Source organism: Anopheles gambiae, chromosome 3, assembly GCF_943734735.2.
Source record: "Anopheles gambiae chromosome 3, idAnoGambNW_F1_1, whole genome shotgun sequence".
Lineage (NCBI taxonomy): Eukaryota > Metazoa > Arthropoda > Insecta > Diptera > Culicidae > Anopheles > Anopheles gambiae.
Window position 1 is genome coordinate 31,982,690 of NC_064602.1, and position 26,121 is coordinate 32,008,810.

At 46.9% G+C, this 26,121-nt stretch overlaps 3 protein-coding genes across 7 annotated transcripts in view; 2 read left to right on the forward strand and 1 right to left on the reverse strand.

Moving 5' to 3' along the window:
* The window catches only part of LOC1271305 (nuclear hormone receptor FTZ-F1 beta), a 46,862-nt gene extending 28,646 nt beyond the window's left edge, over positions 1 to 18,216 (forward strand). For 3 of the 4 annotated variants that reach the window (XM_061656040.1, XM_061656039.1, XM_061656042.1), the window contains exons 3-9: positions 9,221 to 10,943; positions 11,030 to 11,241; positions 11,315 to 11,697; positions 13,401 to 13,637; positions 13,702 to 13,851; positions 13,934 to 14,191; positions 14,265 to 18,216. In XM_061656040.1, coding sequence (XP_061512024.1) covers positions 9,445 to 10,943; positions 11,030 to 11,241; positions 11,315 to 11,697; positions 13,401 to 13,637; positions 13,702 to 13,851; positions 13,934 to 14,191; positions 14,265 to 14,354 — 2,829 coding nt within the window. In that variant the 5' untranslated portion in view covers positions 9,221 to 9,444 and the 3' untranslated portion in view covers positions 14,355 to 18,216. Of the gene's footprint in view, positions 1 to 8,490; positions 8,719 to 9,220; positions 10,944 to 11,029; positions 11,242 to 11,314; positions 11,698 to 13,400; positions 13,638 to 13,701; positions 13,852 to 13,933; positions 14,192 to 14,264 lie in introns of those variants that run through there. The other variant, XM_061656043.1, reaches the window with a different exon arrangement.
* Positions 18,217 to 19,958: 1,742 nt separating this feature from the next.
* The window catches only part of LOC1271308 (beta-1,4-glucuronyltransferase 1), an 88,076-nt gene continuing 81,913 nt past the window's right edge, over positions 19,959 to 26,121 (forward strand). Inside the window, exons 1-2 of one of the 2 annotated variants that reach the window (XM_061657944.1) lie at positions 19,959 to 20,125; positions 20,565 to 21,194. The gene's annotated coding sequence lies outside the window, so the exon portion shown is untranslated. The remainder of the gene's footprint in view (positions 20,126 to 20,564; positions 21,195 to 26,121) is intronic. The other variant, XM_061657945.1, reaches the window with a different exon arrangement.
* Positions 22,603 to 24,129, reverse strand: LOC1271307 (general odorant-binding protein 45). The gene has a single exon (XM_310079.4). The coding sequence runs from the start codon at positions 23,735 to 23,737 to the stop codon at positions 22,736 to 22,738; it is 1,002 nt and encodes a 333-aa protein (XP_310079.4). The 5' UTR covers positions 23,738 to 24,129; the 3' UTR covers positions 22,603 to 22,735.

A 26,121-nucleotide genomic window follows, 5' to 3' on the forward strand; every position in this document is an offset into this window, starting at 1 on the left:
GTGGTGGTCGTTGGTCGTTGTGCACAAAAAAGCGACAGAAATACCGCAACCGGTCTCATACGTACCGGGGGAATGGGTGTCCATTTGCACTTGCAGTCGCTTGGCATTCTTGGCTCTCGCTGTTTCTTTCGCTCCTCTTTCTACTTCAACCGCACAGGCGGCACAGACAGTGCACCGAGGTCTGCCAAATATCTGGACGCCCCAATGCACCAGACGGTCGTCGGCTGCAACATTGTGTGTGCCGTGTCTGCCGTGGTGCCACTTGTTGTCCCACACGCTGGCCGTGATCCAACCAACTACGAGACTTACTTCTGTCCTAGCAAATACCCCAACTCGTGGCAAAAATCGTGCCCCTGATATCCGATAGCATTATTACCAGCATTCCAATAAATTTCCTTCCCGTTTAGCACACGCCCTCGAACACGCCCGAACTCCGCCTGATCTGCTGGGAATTTTGTCGCCTTTGAAGCAGTTCGAAAGTTATGATACAGTTTGGTCATAAACGCAAGAATAGAAAACGCGCGCCCTACACACACATATATATATGGTTTTATTGCATCCTTTCCTCGGCGGGATGATGTCGTTCAACGTAGGTCGTTGGCTTGTGGACGCACACCATCATTATCCGGTTCTTTGGAAGTTGGAAAAAAACAAGACATTCAACAAACGCCCCTCCGTGTGTGACAACTTTACGATATATAAGAGCACGGTGTGTAAAACTCGTTGAAAAGATAAAAGCTAATTGGTGGAAAATCGCGAACGGACGCAACGTTTCCATGCAAAATTCCGTCCCACGCATACCGGGGGTCGGGGTCGTCCAGTCGTGCAACGAACAGACGAAATAAAATACTTCCAAACCCCCTCCCGTTTGATGAGAAACGCTACCAGCGAGCGCCAGCGCGTGGGCAATCGACCGTTAGATTTGGAGCATCTTTCTATGCTTGTTGGAGCGGAGAGTCGCGGGAGATGAGACTGGGCGCTGTATGGCGCACTGTCACCGGCAAGGTCATCGCCGGCGAACGTTTTTTGATGGAGCAATGACCAATTATCGCTTTAGTTATGGTCGCCTCGCGCTCGAGATGCACTCTCCGTGGTCGTCCGCCGTACTTGGGACAGCATCGTAAATGTAGTTTTGTGTGATGATGATCTCTTAAACTTGCCGTACGGTTTGATGGGACGGGAAACTAATTTATGTCATTGCGGGCTCTGTGAACTGTAAAGTGCAGCGTGGTCAAGCGTGTGATGTGGTACAGTTGGAAGCGTTGTTGGGAGTTGCAGAGTTGCTTCAATATCTCCAAACAAAATTGTAGTTGAAGGTAGTTGAGGAGGGAACTCCTGATCATTTGAGATCATTGAATAGATCTCATAGTTGTGAGCATTAATTACATTTAAATATAGTCCTGATTGATCAATTCTTTTATTATTCTTATGATGTAGATTCATCTACATTAGGTAGTTGAAGAGGGAACTCCGGATCACTTAAGATCATTGAATAGATCTCATAGTTTTGATAATTATTAACATTTCAAAATAATCGTGATTGATCTATTTCTTTATTATTCTTGTTGATGATACCAGTAACAGTAATTACTATTTATTTCATTCCTACAATTGAAATGTTACTGATGTACAAACAAATGTTCTGTTCCACAGAATAAATGGAGACTTATTGATTTTAACATAGAACAGACAGAAAACAGATAACGGAAACTGCATTTTTTCTATTGATTTCAATGACTTGACATTTTAGGACATTTTATGTGATTCAACTAGAAAAACTATTGAAGAATGAATATCTTTAATTCCTTCTAATCCTCTTCTATTTGGCGTAACGTCCTACGCGGACATGCCGATCTATACAGGCTTTTGAGACTTAATTCATTCCCATGCAGCCGGATAGTTAATCCTTGATACGGGGGGACGGTCCATTCTAGATTTGAACCTATGACGGACATGTTATTGAGTCGTTTGAGTTGACGACCATGGTACTGCCCCGGTCTATATACTTCTACTACTGGGCGCAAAATCATTAAAGTTTGGGACCATATTAATCTCCAACGAAATCCAATTCCCGTCTAATTCCAGTTCTTTCCTGCATATGTCTTTCTTATCCATATTTCCTTGTATAAACTACATCTTTGAAATGTAAAATTACATCTATATTATTTCAGAATTCATTAGGTATCTGAGTTTATAACTGGCAATGCTTCTTTCATACAATAATACACATAACATTGTAACACATAAGATCTCGTCCTTATTACATAATGCCCAAAGTGATTTAACAGCCTAATTTAAAATCACACCCAACCCTTGTCATCTGGGCGTTTACAGAATGGTAAAACACGCACGCAATCTGCTTAATCTTGAGGTCAAAGATTACATTTCTACCAGCTCTCTAGTCGGCCATTCCCAATGTTCCGATGTCCAGCCAGCCCGCCCTGGGGGCCTCCATGCGCCTACCGATCCGATGAAGAATATTTAACAGATGGCGCGCTTGAGGAATCAATCATAACCACCGCTCTGTCTCGGTCTTGTGCTGGCCGTTTTCTAGCCACACCGTTTCGATTGTGATTGTCTAATAGGACGGGAGTGTGTATGTGTGCACAGACCTAGAGTGCTCCCCAACATCCCTCTCAACATGAAGTTCAAGCAGCTTGGTTTCTATTACGAAAAAGAAATGGTTCTTTCTCCTTCTTTCTAAGGGGTTTTCGACTGCTTCTTCAACCACAGAGAGCGCGATAATGAGGTCTCCGATGCTCTCTCGCTTTCTATCCTGTCTCTGTCCAATGATCGTGTCGCACCCCAGTTCGTGTGCGGGGTTGAACTTTGAGATCGCGAAGCGATCGCCGATCGCGTGATGAGTCGGCGAGAGTAAGAAAAGTACTCATGTTTTGACAGGGCCTGTCGCGAGCAATAGGAAGAGCGCAAGTATGGAGCTGTGTTACTGCTGCCACCGCTGCACTTTGTTCCGTGGCGTAGGCGTAGGCACTGCTTCGTTTGGTTATGGGTAAACGCCCGTTGACGTCACATAAAAAAACGACGACCAAACACTCCGAACCCCGGAGCTCCCAACGATCGATGGTGCAATGCGGTTTGGGAAAATCAAGCAACGGGAGGGTTGAATCAGGGTGAAAACAACACACAAACACACACACACACACACACACACACACACACACTGGCGTGCATACAAAATGCATCCAACGCGTTTAATGTGTATGTGTGTGTGTATGCTTGCCAGACGGCGACGTTGACCTCTTCCGTGTTTCCACCAACAACGGGTGGTGGTGGCACGGGCATCATGCTGCGGTGCATCATCGTTCGCGGGCGCGTGTTTTTCCGCCCATCACTCGCTTTCTCCCCAATTGGTGTGTGCATTTGGCGGGGGGGGGGGAGTGAAGGTTTGCCGCGGGATCTATGTCTGGGTCGTCGGAGTGTGCAATATTCCACCCAGCCGAGGACGGCTCGACATCAACGACGTGGATGTGGAGGTGATAAAAAGAGATACAGCAAAAGGTAAACGAACCTGCTGGGCTGGGTATCCTAATCCCGCTCTTGTTCTCTCTCTCTCTCTCTCTCTCTCTCTCTCTCTTTGATTTTGACTCTCTCTTTTCACACCTTCGTTTGGTCTAATGGTCGTGACTAGCGTGCATGCTAACTTTAAACTATCATTTCAACCACAATTCTCTCTCTCTCTCGGTGTCTCTCTCTCTGTCCTGCTCTCTCTTGGCTAGCTCGGCTCCATCGATTCAGACAACAATGGCCAGCAGCGGGCCCGTATGCACATCTCCCCGAAGTGCACTCGAAATGCACCCAAACGCCCCAAACACGCTTCGCCCGTCTGCCGTGTTGGCGATTGCGGGGTTCGTCGTTTCCTGCTCGTTTTTCTTTTTTTTTAGTGCCGTCCGTTTTCTTCCTTTTCCCTTTGGGTGTATTGATTTTTTTTTTGTCTAGTCGCCATAGAACGTAAAGGTCTCCACTAGACACACACACACAGCTAGACGTCAGAAAAAGGGTAGTGGAAAGATGCAAACCCGTTTGACTTTTGACACAAACGCTGTCACTCGCTGGGGAGAGAGAGAGAGAGTGTGTGTGTGTGTATCATCAACCGTGGCCGAGATGGTTGCATTAATAATCGGTTGGCTGTCGCCTACTACTCCTCCTCCTCTTTCCCTTCAACTTTTCTACCTTTCTAACAGTAGGTAACAAGTTTTACCACCACCATACCAAACCCAAAGACCGATCGAGATACAGAGTTTTGCAGGGTTTCTCATAGTTGTGAGACACTTCCTTCACTCTTTCTGATGGGAAGTGAACTTAATATGTTGGAAATTGGACTCTTATTGCACTCTTTTTGGAAAGGCACCTATTGGAAATTTGACATTCCTATTGCATTTATCCCGCAAGGGTTCTGTAGAGTCCAATTCCCATTACATTTAGTTCCTTTCACGTAAGAAAGAGTCAATAAAGTGTCCCATTGCTATGAGAACTCCTAGAAAACCCTGTAAGATAAGCGAGTGTAGCAAGTTTTCGGTATCAGTTTTATTTTTGTTTTTATTATTTAAACGTACGTATGAGCTATTTTAGAATAAAAATGTCGCGTAGCAGAAAAAAAGAATGTTCGTGTCCACTTATCTTTATCCTCTTCAGTGTCTCTCTCTCCCTCTCGTGTTGTACCGCTTCATCCCCATCTCACACACCCGTCGATTAATCTGATGGATGACAGCTTTTGAAACGGTTTGGTATCGCGCACCGTAGAGCGTTTCCTGCTTCGGCACCAACACACACATTCCCCGTTTTGTCTCACTGGTCACTCTCCGGTTGGGTGAACTTTCGGGTGAGGTGGACGGACGGTGGTGGTGGTGGTGTCCGACACCGAAACCTAACGGTTCTTTCGCCCTTTCTTCTGCTTTGTCGCTCTTTCAGCCCGGTCCCCCCCCCCCCCTCCGGGCGGACGAGATTTGCCGTGCCCCACTGACGAGAAATGACCTTCCCTTCGCGAGGGAGTGGCATTGAACGCCGCGTCGTCGTCCACTGTCTCTCTCTCTCTCGCTCTCACCTCCATCCGGGTGCCGTTTACAAGGAGGGGAGCAAACGAGACGGACAGTGCCGTGAAGAAGGGTGGCTTTTTTCAGACGCTTTTCAGTGGTGGAGTGCCATGTCTGCCGGTATTTCTACCCCTCTGTGTGTGTGAGTTTCGGTGTGCAGCTTGTGAAGATAAACGGAGACAAGGGAAGACATGCTGCTGCTGCTGCTGCTGCAATGGCAATGCGAAAATGCGGAAGGCGAAAAACACCCCGAAGACGACCTCGGTGTGGTCTCGGCGAGGGTTTTTTTTTGTATGTTTTTTTTTTAAATATTCGGTTCCAACACCCCATCCCGTGGGTGTTAAATAAGCAAAAATAAGGTGTTAAATAAGTAAAATAAGCAATAAGATGTTATAATCATTACCCAAATCCCCTGTAAAACGTCACTGTGTCTCGACAGAGGTGTCTGTGTGTGGCCTTGTAGAATGTAAAACAAACAAAAAAACATAAATACTTCGGCCAAGATAACCGCCACAACCCTTCCCCCCTCGCTATTCCGCAAAAGCGTTTTTGGCAAATGTTTCGGTTTCCCCGTTTGGTTGCCCTGCTGTTGTTACTTTTATTCTTTTTCACACTTTTGACAAGTTTATATTTTGCCGACACACACGCCGCGCCACAAAATGAGGTTAAAGCGGAATGGGAAGGAAAGTGGGGTGTCGGGGAGGGGGGTGGGCTAATATTTCCGCCTTTATCGTGACACCCCTCTGTCTGTGAACTGTGTGTTTGTGGGTGTGTGTGTGTGTTGTGCTCATTTTTTGCACAACCCCCGCTCTGCCAAATGACATTAAAGTGGGTGAAAAGAGTTATTTTGGGAGGGGGGGGGGGGGGGAGTTGATAAATAGAAAGAGAGGGAGCGATAATTAGAATCGAGAGTCAAGGGCAAAGTGTGTAGATATGCTTGCTAGCTAACGTCGGTCAGCTCTGTTCTGACCAGTATGCTACTTTTTATGCTGAAGCGAAGATTTGTAGCTCGTGCCTGGAGTAATGAGCATTCTATTCGTGGACACTGCAACCTCCAACCAGATGGAAGTGTGTGTTTACGGATGTTTTATTAGCCTTTTGTTTGTGTTTGAGCTATTTTTAACCTTTCGACTTGTTACATGTCGATAATCAGTTGTGTCGTTTTTGTTTGTTTGTGTGTATAGTTTGTGTTTATTTACTCTTTTCTGGTTTCTTGGGGGTCCTACTTGTATTTATTATCTTCCGTTTTTATTTATTCATTATTTATGTATCATTTATGGATGTTTTCATGTAAAAGTTGTAAATGTTTACTATTTATTTTTATTAAATTAGTTTTACTCTTGTTATATTCAATCATTCCTATACTTTTACCTTACTTAAGCATATTTAAACTTCATTTCACTCTACTTTTGAGTTGTACTGTAAACTATGAGCAAACACCGTCTCACTTACATTCAATATTACCTTTTCAATACTCCATTTCCGCATATTCTCTACGAAACATTTTCATCCAAAAACGACCCCTGCTCCAACAGGGTGAACGCACACAAACACACAGGCATATTCCCGAGGGTTGCGAGTGTATTGCTGCACGGCCGTACACCACTCCCCGGTTAGTTTTTACCGTTGGACAGCCAAGGGCCGACCAAACAACTCCCGACAGAATAATAATAATAACAAAAAAAAGAGAGACGAAAAGAAAAGGTGATAAAAAGCATCATCAAACAAAATGAACGAACTCCCCCCCCCGTACCGAGCACCCACCGGCCTGGTGTGTGACGCGGGAGCTACAACCCTTGTGAGTGTGTGTGCATACAACCCCAATGTTGATGGGGTTGTGTGACAGAGAGAGAGCGAAAAGGGGAGTATTGAGAAGAGAGAGGAAACTGTGAACTCGAAACCAACACAACGACACGACTACGTGTTTGAAGGGTGTGCTCCAACAGGCGATGAAAGAGAGAGGGATGCGGAGGGTTTTTGTTTGGTAGCAACAAAGACGAACTCTCCCCATCACACACACACACTCTCTTTGTCTCTCCCTCCCTCTCTCTCGGTTATCTTTTTCACCCTCTCTGGTGCTTAGCCTATAAAAACAAGCAACACGTAATAGCACACCGATAGCTTCCTGCTTTGAAGATGTCTCTCTCTCTCTGTCTCTTTCTGTATGTGTGCGTGAGAGTGTGTGTTTGGGGAGCATCAGCATTCTGACACTCGGGGCGAGTACCGGCTTCGAACGACGAAATCCGTTCGACGCTCATGAGAGAATGAGAATCATGAGATACAACTGTCAAGCATTAAAAGACGTTTATATCTACGATTCAAGGATGGTTAAGTTTTGAATTTTGATTTTGGCCGTTGGTATTGGATTTCATTCGTTACATCATTATTGGATGATTTGCTATGAATTATAAGGTAGCTTTACTCACTTTCTTTAAATGTGAATTAAAGGTATTTCATTTAAGTTAAGAATTTAAGTTATTATATATATATATATATATATATATATATTATATTATATATATAAATAAATATATATGTATATATATATATATATATATATATATATATATATATATATATATATATATATATATATATATATATATATATATATATATATATATATATTTATATATTTATTTATTTATATATATATTTATTTATATAACTTTTTTATTATAGATATTTGTATGTACATTTATATTCCGATATATTTTATGTTTTTTATATAAATTTTCAAAACTGATAAACTTTTTTTATTGGAAATAGATCACAAAACATTTAAAAATAGATATAGATATATCCAAAACATTTGGAAATAGATCGCAAAATTTAAAGCAAAACGTTACATTGAAAACAACATTCGTTCCAAATCCGCAGCGCAAAACCTCGCGGATTTCTCCCCATACAAACGGGAACGTTCGACCCCGGCAGGTAGAACTCATTCTTTCGCGCGCTTCTTACGGTCTCTCAATGGTACGTTATTTTAAAACTGAGCGCCAAGTGAGCGCCTTCTGACAACCGCGGCGAACGGATCTCGTCGTTCGAAGCCCATAGTCGCCCCGACTGTGTGTGTGTTAGTGAGCGTTAGATGTGTGACTGTTTCTGTAGTACGCCGCGACGATGGTTTTTATGGGGGGGATTAGAGACGGACGCGACGATGATGATTAAAATCTCCCCCCCCCCCTCTCCATCCTCCCTGTGTTAATTTTACATGTTCACATACACACAACGGGAAACCATGCGCCTCCTTCGTCTCTTGGTACCAAACGAACCGTTCTCGCTGCGCCTCCATCCGGCCCCATTTCGCTCACCAACACCATAGCAACGCGCAGCACACACGCACACACACCAGCGCGCTACGGCGTGCAACACGGGGCGCGATGACGCACATGCAAGGTCGTTGCGTACAAATCCCAACATATCTGAAGGTCGTCGTCGTCGTTGTGTGTCGCTGCTCGCTATAGTGTGTGTAGCTGTTACTCTGTCTCTCGGTGCTTCGTGCGTGTGAGTTAACCAGAGTAGTACCGTCGCCCCCCTCGCTCAATACAACGTTGTCTTTGTTGTTGCTGGCTGGTTGCTGCTGCTCTTTTCACTTGCGTGCGCACATTCGTTTCGTTAGAGGGAGGGCGAGAACGAGCCAAAAACGGCGGCCCCCGGCTGTGCGGTAATGAGCAATAATCTCTGACAGATTTGTGTGTGTTTTCGCGTTGTGTGAAGGGGAGAGAGAGGGAGGGAAAAGGAGAATGTGGTGGGTAAGGTGTTCAAATGCAACTTGTTTGCATTGGCTCGACCGCCCCAGCCGCAGCAAAATTACACGCTACACCGAGTGCAAAGTGTAAATAAATACGGCACACGGGGCAGGGCAAGAGTGTAGTTCCGGCCTGCTTCTTCTTCTTTTGTCTTCTATCAACGTGTTCAAGTGTCTGTGTCTAGCTGGTGTCCTTGAAGCAGGAAGACGGGCCCCAAAAAGCCAATCCGGGAATGAGTAAACAACAAAAGCCTACTGCGACAAACAAAAAATCATGCGGGCATACTGAACTGTCAACCGGTGGAGAGCACACTCCAGCCAATCCTTTGTTTACATCCGTGTCATCCTCCCAAATGAAGAAGGCAAAAAGAAGCTCCATTAATTAATAACCCTTTTCTTTCTATTCCTTTTGTTGCAGAAATGATTGTAACCTTCTTCCCGTGTTGTGCCGACTAGAGATGCTGTAGGCGTGCGTGTGTGCCAGCCAGTACAACCAGATCCCGGATACGCTACAATATCCCTTTCTCGCTCGGTTCCAATACAACACACACACACACCCAGGTTCCGGCTGGACGGATCGGGGGGAGGGAAAGGAAACCACAAAGAAAGGTAGAAAAAGAGTAAACCAGCAGCAGACAATCAATGCGCATAATGACATCGACCGAGGTGAACGGTGGTGGTGGCGGTGGCGGTGGCGGTGGCACGACGGGGACCCCGACGGCCCGCGGCAGCAACGTGTCCGTAACGACGATCAACTGCGACGATGGCGGTGGTGGTGGTGGTCCGGTCGAAACCGTTGGGACGGCGTTCAAGCACAACAACAACAATAACAGCCTCAACAACAACAACAACAGCACAGCGGGGACGACAACCACTAGTAGCAGCCTGAACAACAACACACCCGCCACGACGACAACAAGTCCCTCAAGTGGCATCTTTGGAAACGTGGGCGGCGCGATCCGCATCACCGTGCCGAAGATGGAGGAGTCGGACGAATCCGACACGGAGCTGTCGAACATCGAGAAGACGGCGGCAGCGGCAGCGACGCTAACCAACGGTGTCAGCATGCGGGAGGAGCGCAGCGCCAGCAAGAGCCTGCCGCGGCCAATGTCCTGGGAGGGCGAGCTGTCCGAGCCGGAGGAACCGATGCTGGTCGATAATGAAAATTCCAGCTCGAGCTCGAGCGGTGGCGGCAAGCTGACAATCGCACCGATTGATCCGTCCCCGATCGCGATGATAGTGCCGAAGCGGGAGGAGGAACAGCAGGAACCGGCAACGTCCGGGCCGGGCATTACGGAACCGCTGGCACTGACCGCTTCCAACGGGGGCGGTGCCGTCGGTTACAACCTTTCCGCGCACGGTGGTCAGCAGCAGGGGGCGGGCACGGCGCCGCTCCGGAATGCGGGTGGGAGCAGCAGTAGCTCGAGCAATTCGCCCCTCCCCGCGAACCGGCTGCTGATCAAGCCGGAAGCGGGCCTTCCGCTGATCAACCCCGGGCTGGCGTACAGCGCAAGCGCGGCCACCGGCATGCCCCTCAAGAAGGGTGGTGGCGGCGGTCTGCCGGATGTGATAAACCTCAAGTACGAGCTGCCACCGGGCGGTGATCCGGGCGGTGGTGGTGGTGGTGGTCTGCCACCCGGTGCCATCCATTCGCCGCTGCTCGTGCGCTCCAAGACGTCGCTGCTGCCCGCCAACCCGAGTCCCGACTCGGCTATCCACTCGGTGTACACGCACAGCTCGCCGAGCCAGTCGCCGCTGACGTCCCGCCATGCCCCGTACACGCCGTCGCTCAGCCGGAACAATAGCGATGCGTCGCACAGCAGCTGCTACTCGTACAGCTCCGAGTTTAGTCCGACGCATTCGCCGATCCAGGGGCGGCACAGTATATTTGCCAGTGCGGCGGGGGGTGGTGGAGGTGGTGGAGGGGGGAGTGCATCGTTCAATGGGTCACCGTTGCACCACTCAGTATTATACAAACCGATGCTGGACGGGAGCGAACAGCAGCAGCAGCATCAGCAGCAGCAACAGCAGGCCTTGAAGCAGTTGGCAGCGGCGGCGGCAGCCGCGGCCCAGGAGGAGCCCCTGTACGAGGGGGACCATCTGCCGTCGCCCGGGATATCACGCCAGCAGCTTATCAACAGGTAAGTGCTGGGGGGAGGGAGGTTTTGGGCCCATTTAATCCAGATATTTAACGCGCTTTTCTCTCTCTCCCTCTCCCGCTGCATAGTCCGTGCCCAATCTGTGGCGATAAGATATCCGGCTTCCACTATGGCATTTTCTCGTGCGAGTCGTGCAAGGGCTTCTTCAAGCGTACGGTGCAGAACCGTAAGAACTACGTGTGCCTTAGGGGAGCGGCCTGTCCGGTGACGATAGCGACGCGCAAAAAGTGTCCCGCTTGTCGGTTCGAGAAGTGCCTTCAGAAGGGAATGAAGCTGGAAGGTAGCTTATGCCGGTGTGCCAACATATTGAAGAATGAGGTTTTGACCGGAATTTGTCATTGTTTTATTTTTAGCAATTCGTGAGGATCGTACGCGCGGCGGACGCTCGACCTACCAGTGCTCGTACACGCTGCCCGGACCGATGGGCGGTGCGGGAGGGGCGGGCATGCAGGCGGGCGACTCACCCGGGCCGGGACCGTTCCAGTACGGTGGCACGGTACGCTCACCGTACGTGGGAGGCGGTGCCGGCTCGACCGTTGGCGGTGGCCAGCAGATGAAGATGGAACCACCGGACGGTGGTGGTGGTGGTGGTGGAATGATGATGGGTGGCTCGGGAGCGATGAGCAGCGGCATGAGCGGCATGAACGGCACGGGCAGTGGACACGATGGAGCTGCCAGTGGTGGCGGTGGTGGAGGGGGAAATCACATGCAACCAGGCATTCCAGTACTGCTACAGGTAAGCAGGCGTTCCCTAACGTTACAATTAGTGGTGTACTGTCTAGAGCGCACCCACGACTTTGATCCCCGACTGCGTCTGTTGTTAGTCCGAATCCGACTCCGCCAAAATCGGAGCCACTAGTTCCGCACGGAGTCGTCCGGACTCATTCGGAGTCGTCCGGAAGTCGGTACTCTTCGTAGAAGCAAAAACCATTGCGAAATCAAATGTCTGATCACAAAAACATTGCCTCGGTCGTCTCCGGTCGACAACGGAGGACCCCGACTCCGGATGACTCCGGATGATGAATCTGGACGACTTCAAACTGCTCCGGTAGTATCCGCACGACTTCTGACGACCCTGGACAACTCTGGACGACTACAACTCCGGACGACTGCCGACGACTCTGAATAAATCTGGTCAACTTCGAGCGACTCCGGACGACCCCGGACGAATTCGGGCTACTTCGACCCCGGACGGCTCTGGACGACTCTGACCGACTCTGGAAGACTCCGGACGACTCTGCTCGACTCCGGACGACTCCAGGCTACTTCGACCTCGGAGACTCTGGACGACTCCGGCCGACTCTTGACGACTCCGGACGACTCTGATCGACTCCGAACGACTCTGAATGAATCTGGACGACTCCGGACGACTTCGGAAGACTCTAGACGACTCCGTCTTCGGATGACTCCAGATGATTTCAGACGACTCCACCCGACTCCAGATAACACCGAATGAATCTGAAAGACTCCGGACGACTCTGGACGACTCTGGACGACTCCGGACGACTCTGGTTGACTACGGACGATTCCAGGCTACTTTGACCCTGGACGACTCTGGACGACTCCGGCCGACTCTGGACCACTCCGGACGACTCTGATCGACTCCGGACGACTCTGAATGTATATGGACGACTCCGGACGACTGCGGACGACTCTAGACGACTCCGTTTTCGGATGACTCCAGATGATTGCAGATGACTCCGCCCGACTCCAGATAACATCGAATGAATCTGGAAGACTCCGGACGACTCCGGACAACTCCTGACGACTCCGGACAACTCCAGACGACTTCAGACGACTCCAGATGACTCTAGATGACTCTAGACGACTCCAGATGACTCTAGACGACTCCAGATCACTCTAGAGACTCTAGACGACTCTAGAGACTCCAGACGACTTCAGACAATACCGAATGAATCTGGAAGACTTCGGACGACTGCGGGCGACTCCGGACAACTCCGGATGACTCCGGACGACTCCGGGCTACTCCGACCAAGGAAGACTCTGGACGACTCCGGCTGACTCTGGTAAACTCCGAACGACTCTGATCGACTCAGGACGACTCTGAATGAATCTGAACGACTCCGGACGACTTAGAAAGACTGTGGACGACTCCGTCTTCGGACGACTCCAGATGACTCCAGACGATTCCGGCCGACTCCAGACAACCCCAAATTATCTGGAAGACTCCGGACGACTCCGTCTTCTGACGACTCCGTCTTCGGACGACTCCGTCTTCGGACGACTCCAGATGACTCCAGACGTCTCCAGGCGACTTCAGACTATGAACGACTCCGAATGACTCCGTACAATTCTGGACGACTCCGGATAAAGCTGGGCGGAACTAACCTTCGGAGTCGGTTCCCAAAACGCTCGGAGTCCCGGATCACTAGTCACAGCCAATTACCTAATGGTTCTTGTCTCGATGTCTCTTTGAAGGAAATCATGGACGTGGAACCACTGTGGCAGTACAACGCACAGGAGCTAGCACGGCTGAACCAACCAGCAACGAACGTGAGCAGCGCAACGATCGCCAACAACCCGATCCTGTCCAGTGCCGGCATCTCGTCCGACAGCAGCCCCGATCTGATCGCGAACCTCTGCAACATTGCCGACCACCGGCTGTACAAGATCGTCAAGTGGTGCAAAAGCTTGCCGCTCTTCAAGCACATTTCCGTACGTATTAGGAATCATTTGCGTTTACTGGATGAAAGGTGATGATTTTCTTCCCCTATTTCAGATCGACGACCAGATCTGTCTGCTGATCAACTCCTGGTGTGAGCTGCTGCTGTTTTCCTGCTGCTACCGATCGATCTCGACACCGGGCGAGATCAAAATTTCCCTCGGCAAGTCGATCACGCTCGAGCAGGTGAAAAACAGTGGACTGCAGGTGAGTGAGGGTTTTTGCAAATTGCGTTTATTCTCAGAAAGCACCTTCAATTACTAATCTTCTCTTTTGCTCCTCTTACTAGACGTGCATTGAGCGCATGCTGAACCTCACAGACCATCTGCGGCGGTTGCGCGTCGACCGGTACGAGTACGTGGCGATGAAGGTGATCGTACTGCTCTCGTCCGACACGTCCGAGCTGAAGGAGTCGGAAAAGGTGCGAACCAGCCAGGAGAAGGCACTGCAGGCACTGCAGGCGTACACCCTCGCCCACTATCCCAAGTCGCCGGCCAAGTTCGGCGAGCTGCTGCTGCGCATACCGGAGCTGCAGCGCACGTGTCAGGTAGTATAATGCATGCGGTATGATGCTTCGTATGCATTGCATTCTAATACGTTCGTTCGTTTTTGGCTTTTAGGTTGGCAAAGAAATGCTCACGATTAAACCGAAGGACGGCGAGGAGCCGTCGTTTAATCTGCTAATGGAGTTGCTTCGCGGTGAGCACTAGAAACGACAAGACTTCGCCGCAGCTACGCGCGCCTGCCTCCCGTTCGAGGCGTTCGAGACCCCGGAAATAGTGTGTAGGGGTGCTGGAACACCCCGACGAACAACAAGCTATCCGGGTTGTTTGTGCATTTTGTTTTAAATTGTACAACGCGGATCATGGTCATCGTCCTAGTAATAGGTAGTAGTAGTAGTAGTAGTAGTAGCAGTAGCGAATGTGTGAGTGTTGCAGCGCAGCAGTTAAGGTGAAAGAAGAATGGTTCGATTTCGCGAGCAGAAAAAGAGCTGTTTTTTTAACTGCTCGCTGTAGGTAGCTTGTAAACGTTATGTTATTCGTTTTTAACCGTTTTACGTGACCCCTCAACAAGGATGCACGGTTTATAGAGCCGCCCGTTTCGTTTGCATGGCACATAGAAACACTGAACGGAGGACGCGGCATGCTAACCGTTTGTTTTCTAATGGTTGGCCATTTTTATGGTTACGTTCCCTTGCACAATCTGATTAGTTTGCTAGTGTTGCTATTTTTAATGTAGTTATGGAATCTTTACATACACACCCGGCTCCTCCCATTTTAAATGAAACAAAAACACACGCACCGAAATTGTGTGTGTGTGTGTGTGTCTGTTTCGGTTAATTCCACAACAACCCTCCAATAGTGAATTGTTTGTTTTTTTAACATTTTGCAAACATGTGCTTGCTGTTATAACACATATTTGCTCGTTTGTTCGTTATGCTAGATTAAACCTAGAAGTGGGTTTAGCTATGTTTTTTTTTTTTGTAGAATGGTAGTGTGAAGAAGCCTTTCCTTACACAACACCCTTTTAAATTGGGTGTTAGCTTCCCCAGCACCTTTGACCGGTGGACGACTGTGTGTACGTGTGCGACGTTGAAGCGATATTTTCCATGGAGCTAATAATGTAAGTTTTGGGCTAAGAAAAAAAGTAACAACAACAACAACAACAAAAACACCACGGTTTCCATATATTACAGTGTAGAAGATAACGAGTAAACATTCTAAAAACATTTAAATCGGGAAAAATCGCTAAGCAGATTAGTAAAAGGAAGAAAAAAAGAACAAAAAAGGTAATTCAATTATTTTCGAAAATAAAAAGAGCCAATCTCAGCCTAGCTCTAGCCGTTACTAGGTCTGATATGATCATTCGAATCGATCGAAAATACCACCGAAGTAGAAATGGCCGGCAGAAAGGAAGGAAGCCCACACCGGGTGCGCAAACAGTAGCTGAAAGTGTGTGCCTTGCTTTGCGCATCGAACCTGAAACCGGCTCCCTTTTTGAATAAAAAAAAACAAAGAAGAAGAAGAAGAAGATCTTTTCTCGCGATTCCGGGGCTTATTCCCCTTTTCCCACGAAGGGGCGTAGCGACAGACAGCAGACCGAGAGAGCGTGTATTTATTCAAAAAAGCGGACGAAAAAGAGCAGCGTGTAAAAGGTATTTTGGGCAGACGCGTAGCGTAGCTTTTTATTGATTTCTCTCGAAGCGAGGCAGCAGTATCAGCCGTGGAAAATGTTATCAAAAACATACAAACATACACACACACAGGCAGGCAGACAGACAGACACACGTAACATAAGCAAGAAAAGAAAGAAAAAAACAGAAAGGTAAAAAAAATCGAAAATGATAAAACAAGCATCAAATGACTGAAATTTTTAGCAAATAGAGCAATTAATTAAAAACTAGTACGTAAGAAATAAGGTAATATAAGGAGAGGGAGAGAGTGACACATACACACACAGGCTAAAAGGCCACATGTGTCGGCGCGATCGGTTTTCCGTTCTTTTGTCGGTTTCTTCGGTTAGTGGGCAAAAGAATGCGCGAAAGACTGATTGCGTGTAAGCGCTAAAGACGACTGGTGTACATACGAGGACGAGCGATCATTATTATTATTATTATTATTATATAGTTTGTACTGTTTCACAGGCCTTCCTTCCCTTGATTCGTTTCTTGCTCCCACTCCCCCCCGATTGCCGCGGGAAATTGTTCTTTGTTTCTGTGTTTTTAAAAATCCCCCTTCTCGTAAGGGGGTGTTTATAGTGGCTAGTTTAACGCTTAAGTGTAGCTTAGTGTGAAAGGTTGGACCGTTGTACGGTGAGGGCGAATTTAAACCGTTCGATTCACATACCGCTATTATTGCTTCCAGTGTGTTTGTTTGTTTGTTTTTTTCTTCTAAATATCTTTAATGCAAATAACAGGATATATTTCCTTTTTTGCCCCCAATTTTCCGATTTCCATCCGTTGGAATTGTTTCCCTTTCTCTACTGTTCTAGTGCAATACTCGGATGATGAAAATCTGTAACCCCACTTTTCCCTGTTTTTCATCACACCAGCAACCACGTGCTTCTTTCCCTAGATTGTAGTTTTGGATGGTTAAGAGAGAGATAATTAGAGAGATAGAACAATGAAGAGAGAGAAAGAGAGAGACAGACAGATAGTGCAGTGTAACAAAGCAAATGTCCTTAAGAAGGATAAAAATGGCATTTTTGATTATGTTTTAATGCGTAGTTCGAAACAAATCCCTCCCTTTCTTTCTCCATATTTCGTTCGCTTGTGTGCATTACAAGTTGAACCTTTCAAGCTTCGTTTCCTTGGTTTGTTTTACAGCAACAACAAAACAAAAAAAAAAGAACAAGATTTGTATAAACGATTTGCCTTTCTAATTAAATAAGGCGTGCGCAAGGGAAGTAAAATTTCATAACATAACAACAAAATGTGATCGATTTAATAATTATAGCAACTTCCCACCCCGCCGCCGCGCCGCCTGCGCCGGGTTACACGTGTAAGACAGTGTTACGTGGCAAAACGTTTGCCAAGCAGATACACGGGAGGAAAGATGGCTTTTTTTACCTTTGTTTTGGCGTGTAGCATTTAAGACGAACTCCCTCCCTCCCCCCGCCAGTAGGGATTACTGCGTGCGTGAATGTATGTGTTTATTTTTATTTTATGTTTTGGTATCTGAACTACCCTACAAAAGGGAGGACAGAGTTTGTTTATTACCGTTGTTTTCTATTTTCAAATCTTTATACGCCTCTTTTTGTTTTAAACGGATAATTCGGTCGATTGCGCACTTACGCTACCGGATGAGCAGAATATTGAGCGCAAAAGCGGCAGTCAAGTGCGCAGGCATTGTGTGCGCACAAAGCATGGAGCAGAAAATTATATAGCAAATTATACCAGCTACTTATATACATATATATATACACATCTAATGCAAATATTGATAGATGCAAATTTACTGTTTAAAGTCGGAATCAAACAACGTGCGATCGTGTGTGTAACACGCTGTTGCGTATGCCTGTTTATAGTAGACCAATGTTGGGTACGGAGTGGTTTGGCGGGTTGGAAGTGCACCAGTATTTGAGATGAGGTGACGCTCTTCCGTTAGTCTCGGTTTCCTTCCCCCAACTGCAACTGTTGCGGTTTTGCAGCTGTGAAGCAAATCATGCTCGAAGAGATATGGTTAGTGTGTGTGTGTTAGTTGTGTGTGCTTGCAAGAGGACGAAGGGCGCGAATTTTTTGTACTTAAAACCCTTATAATTAATGTTGATAAAAGAGTCTTTGGTTCTTTGTTCTTTGGTTTGTTTGTATTCCAAACCCTGGTGCAGATTATTATTGGCACTTACTGTGTATTGGAGCATGAGAGGCCGGACAAAGGCATTTCCTTCGGAAGAAAAAGTTTTTTTTCGTTCTCTCTCTTTTTTCTCATAACACACGGATTGAGCAAAGTGAAGAGAGTTATCGGAAGGTAGCAGTAAAGCTACAACAACAACAGCAGCAACAACACACACGCACGTGACAGGCAAAAGTGCGATGGAAGCGAATTTTTGAATAAAATTATACTTTATAATGTAGCTTTGTTTTCTTGGGATTATTGAATTGTTTGGAAAGAAAATTAACGCATTTTATTTATTTATTTGTATAAAATTGTCCGCCATAGTGGCACAAAAAAGTTTGTACTTAATGTTAGTTGTCGAGAGGAAATAAGGTTGACGGGTACAGGATTACATAGACTGTAGAGAGAAAAAATCACGAAAACGTGAACGTAAACGGTACACTGGGACATTGAAGTCTAACAAGTGGTAGTAGTTGGAGTTATGTCACGCAGACGACGAGAGGGAGCATAGAAAGGAATGTCGGATGGAAGCGGTTGGGACATCAGGTTCACTTAACAGGAGAGCGGAGATGAAACATCCACGGATGCGGGGAATGTCTTTCTTCAATGGGGAGTAACCCAAGAAGGCTACAACGGATACGATATGAAGGAAGGGATTGATGAGAACCGGGAAGAAAGCGTCGAACAGCTACTCGTGTGAACTTACACTAGACCCTCTCCAGCCTGGCCATCGCTGACGAACCTGGAGGAGAATGAAACAACAGCGGCGTTTTCCAGGATAGGTCAGACTCAACAGCAGTCCAGAGACTTCAAGCAGAGGGGACCGCGGATTTCGGACACGAGTCTTGAGTCTGAGTCCCAGTGACTTATTACCTTTGTTAATGGCATGGTCAACATGTGTATTAAAGGACAGCTTCTCGTACAGCCCCACACACCCAGATCCTTTACCGAAGATACTAGACGTATGACAGTATCACATAGGGAGTAGCTACAGGGACTTATTAACACTTATTTGGGCAAAGGTGAAGGCCATTATGGTTACACCAAACAGAGAAGGAATTCAGCACAGTTTGGAGATTACCACAGTCACAGCAGACGAGGACACATGAAGGAAAATCTTGACGTCGTCGACATACAAAGGACAAATAAAAAGAAAACAAGGGAACTAAGAACGCTTCCTTGAGGGACTCCAGAGAGGCTCACTGATAAGTAGGACGAAACTCTTACTTTATACGATCGTCCGCACAGAGAGACCTTAAACCATGACAGTAACCAACCTCCGGTACCGAGTCCGATTTTGCTGAATATTTAACCGCTAATGCGTTTTGTGTAAATAAGTGTTAATTTTTAGTTTGAAAACTTTATAAAAAAGCATGAGATTGTGATAGGGCTAAGCAAACGGTTAAGTAAACACACAAACTTTAATTATTAATTCTAAAAATATAGAGCTATATAATACATTCAACATCATTGCTAAGTATTTTTTTTTAATAATTCGCCCAAAAAGAATGAGTTCGAGCGTCATTTTTAATTTCTTGAGCCTTGTGCCACGTGCAATGATGTTAATTTAACTGTCATTTTGAATTTGAAAAGCTTGTTCGAAAACGTCCATTTTCGCCCCATTATTTTTTCTGTAATATATTTGCTTTCAAAAACGATTAAAATACTGTTTAGATAATTATTTGTCCTTTTTCATCCGAAGACCATTTAATATACATTAATATTCACAAAAAATGCTTTTCTTTTCGTTTTTACTTCCAACCGTCTGTACGGTGGCGAAAAACGCAAACTTCATTTCGCCCCCTAGACCGAACATACCCTCCGTTTGTCTCTTTCTAAGCTATCATTCTCCTTCTCTCATCTGTTTGGCCTTCAGCCAATGAGCAACCGTAGCGTACGAAATCGGACACAGCACACTATGGGCTGGCTTCACCGCATTCCGTGGCCAAAACTCACCAGCACCATTTGACACCGCCAGCGCACACTGACTGACAGACTGATCAAAACAAAACAAACAACCAACGAAAGTGGACGTGCGTGTGTCGGGCTCGCGCTTTTCTTGCCCATTTTTCCGTGATTTTTCAGCCAGTCGTGTGACGGGTGAAAAGTGTTACGGTGGTCCAAGGTGGTCCTCGTCGTAGCTTAAAGTGAGTTTCAGTAACGTACACGTGTGTGTGTGTCCCAGTGCACGGGCCCTGTGAACGTAGATAACGCAACGCGGAGGTTGCAATCCCCAGCCAATACACTCTCGTGGGTGCCGTAGACTTTTTCCCGGGGAAACCCCACACAAACACACACACACCGTTCACAGGTCACACGGGGCCACACATCGGCAGTGTGCAGTGTGCAGTTTGTAAACAAATCCAAATGTAGACCAAAAAGATTGTGGCTTTAAAGTTGAGCACAGCTGATGAAGCAGCTTCCCCGCCACTGTTTGTAATCCCTGCGGGTCCTTTCGCAGTCCTTTACTTTAGTCCCAAATTTCTTAGAGGCCCTGCTCACACCTGTCCCCAGCCTATCTGTTCACCTCCTTTTTTTGTGTTGTGTGTTGTTTTTATTCTTCTGATTTCTATTTTAATATCCTAGTAAACCACGTCTGCTTGCAATCGTTCTTCAGTATTGCCTTGGTTACAGCGCGCCAACAAAAAAAAGAAGGAAAATCGTTAAGCAAAAATCAGTGCGCTTCAGTGCTGTCTATCCGTTGCAGCAGCCGGCCGTGCGCGTGGTAGTTGAAGAAAAAGAAAGAAAGAAAAAAAGGCAAGTGAAAGTTGGCGCAACGCCGCCGCCGCGTGGTGGTGTGTGGTGGTGGTGGAAGTTGGTCGACTTGCACCGCACGCCGGGAACGAAGCCGAAGAGGAGGGAAGAGGAGGGCGAGGGCATGTGTGAAAAATACCAGAAATAAAAATAAGAAGCAGTAGGCTGTGGTGTCTCTCACGTGCGTGGAAAGTGGTGGGCAAAAGTAAGCCCCATTTTTTGTTGTTGTTTTTCACTGTCCAGTCCGGTGTTTGGTCCGGTGAAAAGTGAAGGAAAATCAAGCGTGGGGAAGTGTGAAAATTTGTGCTGCGGTTAAGTTGGTCCAGATACGGGCAGAGCGGGTGTGTTTTAGTCGGAAGTTCCGGAAGGACCTTCCCGAAAGTGACACCACCGAAATCAATTCTGGGGAGTCGCGGCAGGATACAGCGCTACGGCAGTGACTAAATGACGGAGTAATCAAAGGTAAGTGGTGACATTAAAATCTGAGAATTGTGGACAATGTTAGGACCTCGTAGCGACGGCGGCAGGGAGACTTCTTGGGCAAGAATTGGTGGATATTGGTCGTCGACTAATGGGCAAGAAAGTCTGAAGTTTGTTGAAGAAAGAAATCTTACCTCCTAGACATTGTGGCTTTTACCCAAAAACTCATTCTTCAAAGTTGTTTCTCTACTTAAGTTCAGACTTTTAAGGAGTTGTAAATCAAAGCCTGCTCAAAAGCAACCTTATCGGCTACCACCGATAAGCCTGGTTAGGCCCTTTGCAAGTGCCACTGTGCACCATCCTGGGGTTTTCTTATCGCTCCGACAACAAGCAATCACAGCTGCTTATCTAAAGCTTCTGATGGAAGTTTACTGCTCACGAAGCACTTAACTCACATCAGTTCAAATAAGACTTTTTGGCTGTGAAATCGGAAAATTCCAAAAAAAATGAGCCTAAAAATCTCTTTAAAATTTATGCAATATTTCTGGAATGCCTTGCACAGCAGCATTTGTGCGATTGCAATATCTTCATTGCATACAACAAAAATACCCCGCTCCCCACCACCACCAGCACGTGATCGCGATTACGGCGCGACGGCCATTTGAAAAGCAGTGGAAGACGACGGGTATCAGCATTTTTGGTTTTTTTTGGGAAACCTTCCCCGTGGTTTCGCCACCAAAATTCGCTTGTTTTTGTGCGGCCGCTATTTAATTACCGCGTACCGGGCTCCGTTCGCGCAAGGTGGCGGCGTGCGCACGAACGAGCGCACGACTTACGACGGCTTGCTGCTGCTGCTGCAATACTGCGCCTTGGGTCGGTGGGAAAACTTGGGACCGATTTTTCACCCCCCCTGGCGTGGCAGGCGGGTACGGTAGTGTTTGATGTGAAAATAAAGGTAGCACGGACGGTGTAGAAATATTCTTCTCATCTTCTCACTTTCCATTTTGTTTGGTGGCGGGTTTTGTGTTTCGTGTGCTGCATCAATCTGCTGCCCCAGAGGCTGCTTGTCGTCGTCATTGCGTGTGTTTCGGTAGTTTACAGGGAGTGTCCGGCAATTGCAATCGGGGTTTGATGTTGTTCGAACCATTGGATGCTTTGCAATTGAAATTGCTTTCAAAAGGTTAAAAATTCCAATTTTTATAGAATTGTTTAATGATTTTCTTCAAAATGTTGAACTTTGGACCATGAAAATTGCTTTTAAAGGGTTAAAATGTGAATCAAAATATGGTTTAATGTCCAATTATATCCAAATTTTATGTTTTATGGATTTTTTTATTATTTTGTTTAATACTTTGGACCATAGTTTGGTCTTTCAGATATAATTATTTTCCAAGAGTTGAATATTTCCACGAAAAGTTGGTTTCCAGTACAACTGTAGGTAAAAAAATATGATCTTTATTGTAAAAATAACGGATTTTTATGATTATAAAAATAAATAAAGTATAAAGTATTCCTATAAAGTATTTGAAATAAATAAGCCTGATTCCCCCAGTAACATTATAAAATCACAAAAAAAATGCCTCTCAGTACTTCTGATTGTAAAGACCCTCCAGGATGATCTCCAGCTGCCAGGCATCGGGCGACAACTTCGCCCTATCGCTCGGTTTCCTTACCGAAAGTGCCGGAATAGCGTTCGGTGGTGTGCTTTTCTTGGTGGTCGTCGTGGTAGTCATCGCTGCCGCCGTCGCCGCCGCCGTCGTTAAGCTTGCGTACATATCCAGCTGATCGTCCCGGAAGCAATGGTACAGCGTCCGGTAGGCGGCCGTACACTTGCTCAGCTTGTGCCGCCTCTGTGCCGCGATACACTCGCCAGCCTTTGCACGAAACAGCGTCTCATCGGCGCACGATTCACACTGTATGTACATCCGGTCAATGTTCGGTCCGTCCCGGTCGGTGTACAGTCCAGCCCGAAGTCCAACGCATCGCACGAAGCATTGCGTTTCAGGATCGTCGGGAAATTGACCGTCCTGGTAGTGGTTCAACCGGGCCGGGTCTAACCCATAAACATCCACACAGTCCTGCTGGATCTGTTTCATCTCGAGCGGTGTTTTGGGTACGTAGCGATCAGTCTTGCGAAGGTATCCGTAGTGCTGATGATAGCACAGGAACGATCGATGCGCTCGTTCGCAAACATCCGTTACGCTAGGTTCCAGTGCCGCGAGACAGCTGCGGGTACGGTTCTGGTAGTCTTGGTCTTCCGGTGCTGGTTCGTAGTACTGACGGATCGTAGCCTCGCGCAGTCCGGTCGTATCGTTCCAGAAGCGAAGCAGCACACCGATACATCGTACCAAGCACATGGTGTCCCGATCCGCAGGGTAGAGCAGTAGGTTGTACTCCTGGTCGAGTCGTTCCGGTGCAATTCCGAGCTGGACGACACATTCCTGCAAGGCGGCGTCAAAGGTACTGACGGTGGTACAGTTGGCAGTAGTCGGTGGAGGTGTTGTGTACGCTTCGACGCCGAGTATCGTCACACTTGCTAGCCACGCCAACAGTAATAGCCCGAAAGCGGAACGATTGGAGCACATTTTGAGCTGTTTTGAGTTCAAGTCCAAGATGGATATATCATTTGTGCCTCGGGAGCAGCTTTATATACCCCTGCTTCACTGCTACTGCTGCTGCTGCTGGTCCATTTGGTGCAAGATCACGTTCGTTGTGCAGTTCTGAGCACATCGGAAAGGTCATGATCGCCGCCTAATTCACGGGAATCACGTGTTTTAGTACGTGGCGTTCGTTCGGTCAGCTTCAAACTCCAAATTGCAAGGTGATACGATACAAAACGAACCCGAACACGTACACCGGTTCGTCGCCTACATCACAAAACCACTGCTCTCTCTCGCGATCAGGTGAAAAGCTTCTTTTGTAAGTGATTGTCCATCCGAATCGGAGGAGATTTGGTGATTTTGTAGCCTCAAGACTGCACTTCTTCCCCAAAAAAAATGGATGCAATTGCTGTGTGTGTGTACTTTCACTCCCTTTTACCTCAAATAATAAGCCAGGGGTAAAGTAAAGGCTTTTTGGTTAACTTTATTGAATTCCGGTTCCGTTCGGGGCCTCCAGCAGGTTTGTGTTAGTGTGTGTGGATAAGCAATTAGCTGTTAGAATCGTGACTTTCACAAATTTACCAGGGCCAGGGGTTTTTTTTGGAGAGCGCCAGGTTAGGGCCTGGGGGATTTTCAAAAAGGTAGATATTAAATTAACGGTGCAGAGTAAGTGCTGCTTTTCGTTTGTTAGTATGTGTGGTGTGATGTGTTTAGGGCAGGCTCTGCTGGGAAGGAAATGAGAGAAGGAACTAAACTGTAGCAGCGTGGCGGTTGAGGCTCCCCCTGGGTGGGAACAAGTGTTGGAATGATAGGAATTATGATTCTTTCTTTTTTCGGCGGGGGAGCCCTAAGATTAACAGTGTTTTCCCACCTGTCGATTGGGTTCGGGGTGTGTGTGCGCTCATCTACGATTACTTTAATGGATGTACCAGTTTACCGGTGTGATGGAGCTTTTATCTATTTTACCATTTTTTTTGGGGCCTCCAAGATAATCTCCAGAAAATGTAGTAGGTTTTACCGGGGAGCCGTGTTTTTGTGCATTCTTTTACGATCAAACTCCTCTTTCCGGCGGGAAACCGGCAAACTATTATGCCACTAACCTGCACTCACTGTTGGGCAGCTTCGCCTTATCGTGTGCCGTGCTTAGTCAGCGCACCTAACTTCACCTACTCCCCGGGGGGTTCTCTATAGGGAACCGGCGGTTTATGCGTTCGCCTATTTGTTGTGCAAATGAATGTTCACAAATCATCGCGGCGGGGCCGGAACTGGGGCGTGTGTGTGTGTGGTTGTTGGAAGGTTGCATAATTTCATACACCATAAATTGAATCCAGTTCGAACGGTTCGAAGAGAGAGTGAGAGACACGCACCACGCACAGTGACTGCAACGTTGAAGTCGTCGTCGTCGTGGTCTTGGTGGACGTCCTCCGTTCCAACTCATTTGAATGCATTTGGCAGCTTGGCGACGGTCACAACCGCAACCAACTACAATGTCCGTGGTCCGTGGTGTTTGATGGTGCGTTGATAATTTGCATAATTTCTGTGCTCTGCTAACAGGGTGACCATAGTAAGAAGGGAGTGAGATGGAGGACTAATATTTTTGTTGTTTAGCTCGGATCTTATTAAACATATCTTGACTGTTTTTTTGGTTGCGTTTGCGTGGGTGTTAGTGACAACGGACACGGGACCCTTTTCGGCGTTTGATGTCGCTCCCGTCGCCGTGCGCGAGGGTAAACGGTTGATTTTAATTTAAGGTTAGACACGTATTTTATTGGAACTCGGCCAATTTCGGCGTTTTGGCCCTTCCCTTTGATGGTGGCCTTGCTTGGCCACGTGAACATCGGGCTAGGCAAATAGGCAAAAGAAAGAGACAGAGAGAAAGTCTAGAAGCACTCTGGGTGCGTAGGTGTGGGTATTGGGATTATAATTCTAATCACTTTATTTATTGGATCCTTCCTAGGAGTAGCTGAACTTTCGATTCGGACAAGACAAGCAGGTTGATTAGGTTTTTGGCTTTTTCGGATTAATTGAAATACATGTTCGCTGGAGGGAGATGACCTTGAAGAGTTGATGTGCTCTTTGTGGTGGTTCCATTGCAAGATATGAAAGTTTTAAGAAACATAAACATGTTGGAGTTGGCAGGAGTACCTAAACATGGATTTATGGCTTTGAGATGTAGAGGAAATGTATTCAGGGAAGAATGTTTTTGAATTATAATTCCAATTACTTTAGTTATTAGATTTTGCTTGGAAGTAGCAGAATTCGATGTAACAAGACATAATGTAGCGATCTGGTGCTTTTTGCAACTTCATTTCAAGATACGAAAGTTTGAAGATATCAGGTTGGTACATAAACGTGTTGAAGGCTTTGGA